This window comes from Camellia sinensis, chromosome 5, assembly GCF_055761805.1.
Source record: "Camellia sinensis isolate YWXY chromosome 5, ASM5576180v1, whole genome shotgun sequence".
In the NCBI taxonomy this organism is placed as follows: Eukaryota; Viridiplantae; Streptophyta; class Magnoliopsida; order Ericales; family Theaceae; genus Camellia; species Camellia sinensis.
This window is the reverse complement of record NC_138965.1, coordinates 16,488,479-16,497,053: the sequence shown is the minus strand read 5'-3', so window position 1 is coordinate 16,497,053 and position 8,575 is coordinate 16,488,479. Positions and strand designations below refer to the sequence as shown.

The following is an 8,575-nucleotide window of genomic DNA, read 5'->3' as shown; positions in this document are numbered from 1 at the left end:
ATGGAGCTCACGGTAAGAGAGAAAATAGAGAGAGAGAGAGAGAGAGAGAGAGAGAGAAGATGGAAATAGAGATACGAAGTAATACAAATAAAATGACTGAGTAGAAAATATCTAAGGGCATTTATGATTTTTTATTACTTTTGTTAAGTCTGTCCAAAATTATAGTTTAGTATTAAGTTTAGGGGTTTAAGTGTTACAAATGAAACTACAGGGAGGCTCCGTGTATTTGGGGCAAACCACAGGGGGTTAAAGTGTAATTTACCTAAGATTTTTTTTTAATGATTCAATAAAAGTTAGCCAATAGAAGAATTCTTTCTATTTTTTTTATTTATTTTTTCGTAAAAAATAAAAAACTCACTACAAAAGTCAATTTCCAAATGAAATCCTTAGTGCCCGTTTGGTTGGACAAATAGAATCAATTAATTTTTAATTGATTTACTCTAAGATATATTTTGTCAACAATTTTTTGAATCTCTCAATTTTAGATTAGGTTATCACATATATTGAAATAAGTAGCTAAATTTAAAATTTTCATGAAAAAGAAGGGAGATTTACAGTGGAATAGAAAGAAAAAAAATTACAAAAACATATGGGGTGTAAGGGAATCTGTGATGGGTGCAAGTAAAATGCTATAGGGTACAAGTGTGACTTGCACTCTTTCATGTTCGTGTAAAAATAAAAATAAAAAAATAAAAAAAACAAAAAAAACCATGTCACATTGAGATGTAATTCTCCCAAAAAAGAACATTTGTGGTATCATTTTTAGTAAATTTATTTTTGCAACCATACACATCTAATTATTTAATTCATGAATGAGTAAATTTTTATATTGTCCTATTCATATTTTTTTTGCGGACAAACCACACGGTTTAATGAATTTACTTAAGAATCTAATTATTTTCTATAAAAGAAAAAGTAAAGTTGGAATGAAGTAAAACCTAGTTATAAAAATTTTAAGGTAGCTTACTTACATTATAAAAAGTAAAAAAATTAACGCCTCTTATGTTGCATGCCATTATTACTTTCTATGTAATATTATTACGAACAATGCTAAAGGGCCACAATTTTTGTGGTCATAATAGTTTAAAACTGTTAAAACGATGTCGTTTTGGCATGTTTTGTACTCAAAACGACGTCGTTTTGACAATTTTGAGTCATTGTGGCCACAAAAATTGTGACCTTCAAACATTTTCCTATTATTACTTTCTACTTATATTTATAGTGAGACCCACACCACCCACACCACAGGATAATATAGGCCCCACACCCCATTTAAATAAGATGTAATGTGTGATTTAGGAGATGTGCATAAGCTTGGTTTGAGAAGTGAGTTAGTTTTTTAAATTTTTTAATTATTTTAATTTGAGGTTAAAAAGTTTAATTTAGAAATGATTTTAACTTTTTTGATTTTTTTGTGAGAAAAAGAATGTAATGATTATGGATTAAATGTGATATTTTGTTTTATTAGGATTAAAAAACTTATTTTGTTTTTTGTAAATATTTTAGTCCAAACCCACCCAAACCCACTTCCCAAACAATGCCACAGTAATGTTGTAGAAATCCACCTTAGCCTCCGTTTGGGAAGTGGGTTGGCTTTTTGGCTTTTTTGGCTATTTTAGCCTGGGCTAAAAAGCTTGGTTTGGGAAGGGCTTTTTGGCTTTTTAGCTTTTTGGCTTTTTTTTGTGAGAGAAGAGTGTAATGATTATGGGTTGGATGTGATGTTTTGTTTGTTGTGGCTAAAATAGCATGTTTTGTCTTTTGTGGCTATTTTAGCCCCAACCCACTTGCCAAACACCACCTAGCATGAAAGAGCATAGTAATTAATTTTGAATCACATTTAATTAATTATAATTGGACTTTCCTAAAACCTTAATTTCTAATAATATTCTTACTTAAACATTGCGGCATTAATCTTTGGAGGATATCACAATTATTATCCCCATTGAAGTTTTATAAAAGCAAAATAAGACTCAACTACCAAAAATAATAAAGGATGGAGTTATTTTCACATCTACCAATAATATATCATTATTGGAAGATTAAAATGTTTTCACACAATTACTTTTGTGAACTCTTAAAAAAATACAAATTAATAAAATGTTTAACTAAGAAATTGTTATGGAGGTGTAAAATTTGAAACACGATCCATTTGAATAATATGATAAAGACAAATGAAAAACTTTGTAAAATTTATTAATTTATATGGCATTATTTTATAAAGGAGATTTTGTCGAAATCCTTCCTAATAAAATTTTAATATATTAAAAATAAATATAAAAAAAATTTCTTTAAAAAGTATAACACATCAGATATCACTAATATTAAACTTTAAAATAATATAATTTTTAATAAATTAATAAAGAAATTTTTTAAACTTTTTATCAAGATCTATCGAATAAGTTCCATGTTGATTAAGAAATTCTTAAAAATAAAATAAAATTTATTACCGTCGAAATTGATGTGAATAATATGTTACTGTATTTGACAAAAACATGTTATTCTGTCTCATAGCAACATGTTACTCAGACAATATTATCCTAAAAAAAGATAATTTATTTTATTCTTACTCAATTATATATTTTCTCCTTAAGAGATTTATGAAGCAAAATAAATTATATTGTCATTTTCACCAAACAAGAGTTTAATGTGGGGATTTTAATTAAATTTCCCTTTTATAAATTATATACATACTAGGCACTTTAAAAATTATCCTGATTCCATTGTAAAAGTTTAAAAAAAAACAAAATTACTAATTACATTTACAAAATTAAAAATTTATTTTGTTTCAAAAGTCAAATTCTGAGTTTTTTTTAAAAATAATTTTTCCTAGAATATATATAAAACTATTCAACTATACATATACTATTTTATAAAAAATATTATATATTTTTTTATGTGTCTATATTTTTTTGGTAAGCAATTATCACCATGTCTAGTATTAAAAATAATAAAAATAAAAATAAAAATAAGAGAGAGAGAGATATAACTCCATAATATTACTTTATTCATAAAATATTTTTTTGTAAGATTTTTTTTTTAGCTACATAATCTGCGTTGATGGAGGAAAATTTTCTGAAATGCGGTCGGAATGAAATTGAAATTGGAGCCAAATGCCAATTAAACCCAAATGAAATTCTTATTAAATTCAGAGGTAGTAGTATAGTAACTAGTCATGAAATCCGTGTCGTAGTCTTCGTCTATAGCGAGAGAGAGAGAGAGAGAGAGTGCCGTCCCTGTGTCTTCGGTGTTTCCGCCATTTTCAGACAACGAAGTTTTTGTACACTTCCACCAAATGCGGAGGAGATAACTCTAGTTTCTGATTTCCGCCGCCGGCGCCGGTCGCCATTTGGTCCAAATATGACCTCTCCATGGTACTTTTAATTGTCTCTAGTTCGTTTTCTCTGAATTTTCAATCCTCAATTTCATTTTTTTATTTCTGGGTTTTGGTACTGATTTGATTTTCATTCTTACTTTGTTATCTCATTTTCCAGATTATAAGTTTTAAAAAAGGGTTCTAAAAGGGTAATTGTAAGTGTTTTTTGTAATGTTTTATTTGTATATATATTTGTTTTTGTTTTGAGTTTAGATTGCGATTCATGGCTTTGTGATTGTGGGTTTTTGAACTGGTTTTGTTTAGGGTTTTTCCAAAGACATTGTTGAATTAGAATTATATAAAAGTTTTGTTCTATATTGGTTTGAAGCAAATGGGTGATACAGAAGAAGCTCGTATTGATATGATGCATAGATTACAATCTTCTTTCAGTACTTCATCTTCTTCAATCCCAAAACAAACCATTTCTGTTAATCATCTTGATATACCTCAATTCAATACCTCACAAATTCGTGCTCCGATGAGACAATTTTCGCCCAATTTTAATGTTGAGACTAGTAAGAGAGTCGGTATACCGCCTTCCCATCCGCAAATCCCTCCGATTTCGCCTTATTCCCAGATCCCGGTAACCCGGCCGGGAAATCAACAACTGGGTTCTCAAAATTTTAGCCCCGGACCGACCCATTCGCGATCTTTATCGCAGCCTGCGTTTTTTTCGCTGGATTCATTGCCTCCGTTGAGCCCATCACCGTATCGAGACTCGTCATCAGCACCAAATGATGTGCCGATGGATGATAGAGATGCCAATACACATTCTTTATTGCCACCATCACCTTTCACAAGGGGTGGTGGTACTTCGAGGGTTGGGGAGAGTCTTCCTCCTCGTAAGGCACATCGGCGATCCAATAGCGATATTCCATTTGGGTTTTCTAGTTTGATGCAATCTCCGCCACCACTCATCCCGGTTAGGGGTCCTGGTGGTTTTGACCAGTCTGCATCTGCTAGAGACAATTCTGGTCCCAAACCAATCCAATTAGTCAAACGCGAGACAAGTTGGGATAAAGGTGGCGGAGAGAATAATGCAGAAGGAATGGGTGAGAGGAAACCAGAAGGAGAAGTTGTGGATGACCTATTTTCTGCTTATATGAATTTGGACAACATCGACACATTGAACTCTTCTGGAACTGATGACAAGCAGTCTAATGAGAATCGCGAGGATTTGGATAGTAGAGCCAGTGGTACAAAGGGCAATGACAGCAGCGATAATGAAGCAACAAGTAGTGTAAATGAAAGTGGCAATGGTTCGCAAAGGCCCGGTATCGGTTCTTCAGCTGAGAAGAGGGAAGGGAACAAGAGGAATGCAGTGGGAGATATTTCTCTGACTACCAGACACTATAGAAGTGTTTCCATGGATAGTTTCATGGGGAAGATGAATTTCGGTGATGAGTCCCCGAAACTGCCACCATCCCCTGGGATACGCCCAGGACAATTGTCGCCCAGCAATTCGATAGACGGGAATTCAAATACCTTTAGCTTGGAATTTGGAAATGGTGAGTTTAGTGGGGCTGAACTCAAGAAAATTATGGCCAATGAGAAACTTGCTGAGATAGCATTAGCTGATCCCAAGCGGGCCAAAAGGTAATGCATTCTGGGCTGCCTAATTTCTAACTGGAATTGTATATATAGTGCACTAACTAATTAATTGATAAATTTAGAATTCTGGCAAATCGTCAATCGGCTGCTCGTTCCAAAGAAAGAAAGTTACGGTATATTGCAGAGCTGGAGCACAAGGTTCAAACTTTACAGACAGAAGCAACTACATTGTCTGCCCAGCTTACGCTATTGCAGGTAGGGATTAGAGTTCTGTGAATTTGTTTTAGGTCTGATTTGTTTGTTTTCATTGGCTTACTGTTGTTTTCTCCTTACTGTCATTATAGAGAGATTCTGCTGGGCTCACAACCCAGAACAATGAGTTGAAGTTTCGCCTGCAAGCCATGGAACAACAGGCACAGCTTCGAGATGGTATGATTCATTTTTCATATGTGATATATTATTTCTTTATATTACAGTTTTTCTAACATACAAAGGGATTGGCAATCTGCTCTTGTGCAGAAAGCAGAAACTGCAAATGCTCAGTATAATGATTGCTGCCTACATAAACATATTTTTTGTTTGGTGCATGTTTTATATATATTTTTTCTTAGTGCTAGTTGTACAGAGACCAAAAACATTTTACACCTATGTTGAAGTAATGCTCTGTTCCGTAAATAAAATATGTATGCACATCTGTCAGAGGGTTTCTTGTTCTCTTTATGCTACTAGCAGAAGTACGGATGCCCCGAGTTTGATTGTAATCATGTTGAACATAATTGATTGGTTCATCATCCTACATGTTGTGCAATGGTGCTGCAATTTGGGCAGCTTTGGTTTGGCTGGAGGTGCTTCCAAGCTCAATTTGAAAAGTAGGAACTTTACTAAAAACGATATTTTTTTTTATGTAAAGTAAGAGAGCTGAAAAACTGGATCATATCTGATCTGTTTGCAAGAAGATTGTATATCTTACATGGTTTGAATGGCATTTTAGAAAATACCTGCATACTGTGGTTGGTTAAAAGGTTGAATCATTGCATACTAGGAAGCACAAGCACTTTGAATGGGTGCTGGACACTGGACAAGCGTGTCTACATGTTGGACATGCCATGTGGCGTGCCAATTTTTTTAAAATTATTATTATTATTATTATTAGCAAGACATGTTGGGGACACTTCATGGACACACGCACGGGTGTCATATGTTTGGACATGCCTTAAGACACCTCACAAAAGGTTTATTTGTAAATAATTATAGAAAGTTGATTTGGGATTAAAGTGAAATATATGGAAACAAAGAGGGAAAGTGGAAAAAATAAGAATACACCCATATATGCATTGGTGTCTCTTATATCTTTGTGCCTTAATTTATGCTCAGATGTATATCAAAAAAAAATATGTCAAAAATAATGTTTTTTTTTTTTTTTTTTTTTTTCTCTGTATCCTCACCGTTTCTGTATCCTACTTTTCTCAAAATTGTCTTGTCTTGTGTCTGTATCCACATTTGTGTCCATGCTTATATTGTATATGCTTTAATCTGACTACCTGCGATTTCCCATCCTGCAATTTGCATTTACAAAATTATTATGCTAGAGCTTTTGTTCTGTGCTTAAAAGGTTGATTCAACAAATCAATAATCTGTTCTTCATCCTCCCGCTTTTCTCTCTCTATCTCTTGCTTCTCCATCTTCTCTCTTCTCTCTATCCCTCTTCCCCAATTTTCAGCTCTTTTTTTTGTGTATTTTTTTTTGAAAAAAACAGTTTGGAACCGTTACGTAATAGTGCGTAACAGGCCGTTACGGCACCATTACGACCGCTACGGCCAACATACCTGTGAATCTCAATCACACTACAAAAGCGGCCTTAACGGTTGTGGTGGCGTTAACCACCACAACCGTTACGTAACGGCGTTATGTAACGGTTGCTACCATTTGTTAAACCTTGGGTTTAATACTTCACTGCAACATATTTTTTCTCTTTCTTATAACCCTCCTACTGAAAAACCAGAAAATAGAGTTGCGTACTTAAAATGTTTGTGCTTGTGACAGCTCTTAATGAAGCTTTAAGCGCAGAAGTTCAAAGGTTGAAGCTTGCTACTGCAGAGCTGAATGGGGATACCTCCAAGTTCCAGCAGCTCTCCATCAACCCCCAAATGTTCCAGCTCCACCAGCAGCAGCCACAACAGCAACAGCAGAATGCTGGCACAACCACAAAGCAAGACTCAAAGCAGTAGGCTGTGAAGAACAAGACGTTGCGGAAGGCTTGGACGCTTCTCAATTTATTTTTTTCATCTATGGTTCTTGTTATCTAGCAGTAGTTAGTTACATCCAATGCATTTATTCATTTGTTTTGCATCTCCAACAAAACACAGCAAGGTGTGGTAATTACAGATGAAACCCATGTTGCATATCCATCCTCCAACTGTTCATTTAGGTCATAGACAAGCCTTAAGAATTAAGATATATAGCCTTTATATGTTGGATTGAAGTTCATTTTGACATATTTTTGTTGCAACAGTTTGGAGAGTTAAACTTCAACTCTTCACTTTGTTTCTTTGAGTAAAGGTGATCATTTTGTTGTTGTCTGGTACCGCTGCTGTGTTTTTCTTTAGTTTTTGATGAAAACAATAACAGTAGGTATGCCAACCCACCAACCGGGACTCCTGCTGAGGTTTTGGTTACCCCAGGACTCGTCCGTGGACAAGGTGAACCACACCATGTCATGGTGTAATGGATTGATGATGGACATCTGCATCATGGGGTGGCATCTGTACATTGAGCGATCAAACTCCATGAAGATTGTGATTTCATTGAGTTGATCGCTCCATGTTGGGAACTCTATGTTACTTGGGGGAGTTGATTGCTCCATGTTAATAGGTGGGCTGCCATATAGTATGTTATTATAGGGTGATGACTTTTCTATTCACTTCAAAGTTGTCCCATGGTAGGGACTGCTAGAATCTAGATACACTTCGGCCACAGAGATTGCTAACTCATTTGTATACTTTGGCAGGGGCTGCTAGAATCTTATTTCTTGTGATTTTGCTGCTGACAAGTACTTTAAGGCCAGTTTAGGTAAACTGTGGAAATCTCATGCGAAAATTTAAAAGCAATTCAATTTATTTATTTATTTATTTTTAAGTATGTTGTTTTTAATATTAAAAATAGATTTTAGAAATTGTTGGTCAAATTATAATTAAAAAAAAAAAAAAGAATAGAAACAGAAAAGAAAAGTACAATTAAACGGTATCAAGAGATGAGCCAATTCACATGACGATAGTTTGCATGTCAATCTAGAACACTAAAAGGTAGATCCACAAGATTTATGAGCTCTTATTAGAATTTAGAGGGTGTTTGGAATGATGTAAATAAGTATTTTTTTTTTATTTATGAAAATATGTGTAGAAAATTAAAAAGATAATATAATTTAAAAAATATAAATAAGTGTACTCTAGTAGGGTTGAGTAAGGAATCCGTGAAATTCGTAATCCGATCCAGTTTAGTTCAATTCAGTAGGTTTGGATTGATTTTTTGAATTCGCGATTCAATTTCGGATTGAAAAATTAAAAATCCGTAGTTAACGGATTGGTTCCGGATTGAATCTCACGGTTCCGGATTGGAACCGATCCGGATCGTATACAAATAGTCTATATTTTT

At 34.0% G+C, this 8,575-nt stretch overlaps 1 protein-coding gene across 1 annotated transcript; it reads left to right on the top strand.

The window, feature by feature from the left end:
• Positions 1-3,022: 3,022 nt before the first annotated feature.
• On the top strand, positions 3,023-7,508 carry LOC114278566 (bZIP transcription factor 29). Its single transcript, XM_028220644.2, has 6 exons — positions 3,023-3,371; positions 3,492-3,528; positions 3,638-4,969; positions 5,047-5,179; positions 5,269-5,353; positions 6,968-7,508. Exons 3-6 carry the CDS (start codon positions 3,705-3,707, stop codon positions 7,150-7,152), a joined length of 1,668 nt encoding a protein of 555 aa, XP_028076445.2. The 5' UTR covers positions 3,023-3,371; positions 3,492-3,528; positions 3,638-3,704; the 3' UTR covers positions 7,153-7,508.
• The last annotated feature ends 1,067 nt before the right edge of the window (positions 7,509-8,575 follow it).

Coding starts and splice junctions, on each gene's coding strand:
- LOC114278566 (XM_028220644.2), top strand. CDS start 3,705: ATGGGTGATACAGAAGAAGCTCGTATTGATATGATGCATAGATTACAA. Junction 4,970..5,046: donor GATCCCAAGCGGGCCAAAAG/GTAATGCATTCT, acceptor TGATAAATTTAG/AATTCTGGCAAATCGTCAAT. Junction 5,354..6,967: donor ACAGGCACAGCTTCGAGATG/GTATGATTCATT, acceptor TGCTTGTGACAG/CTCTTAATGAAGCTTTAAGC.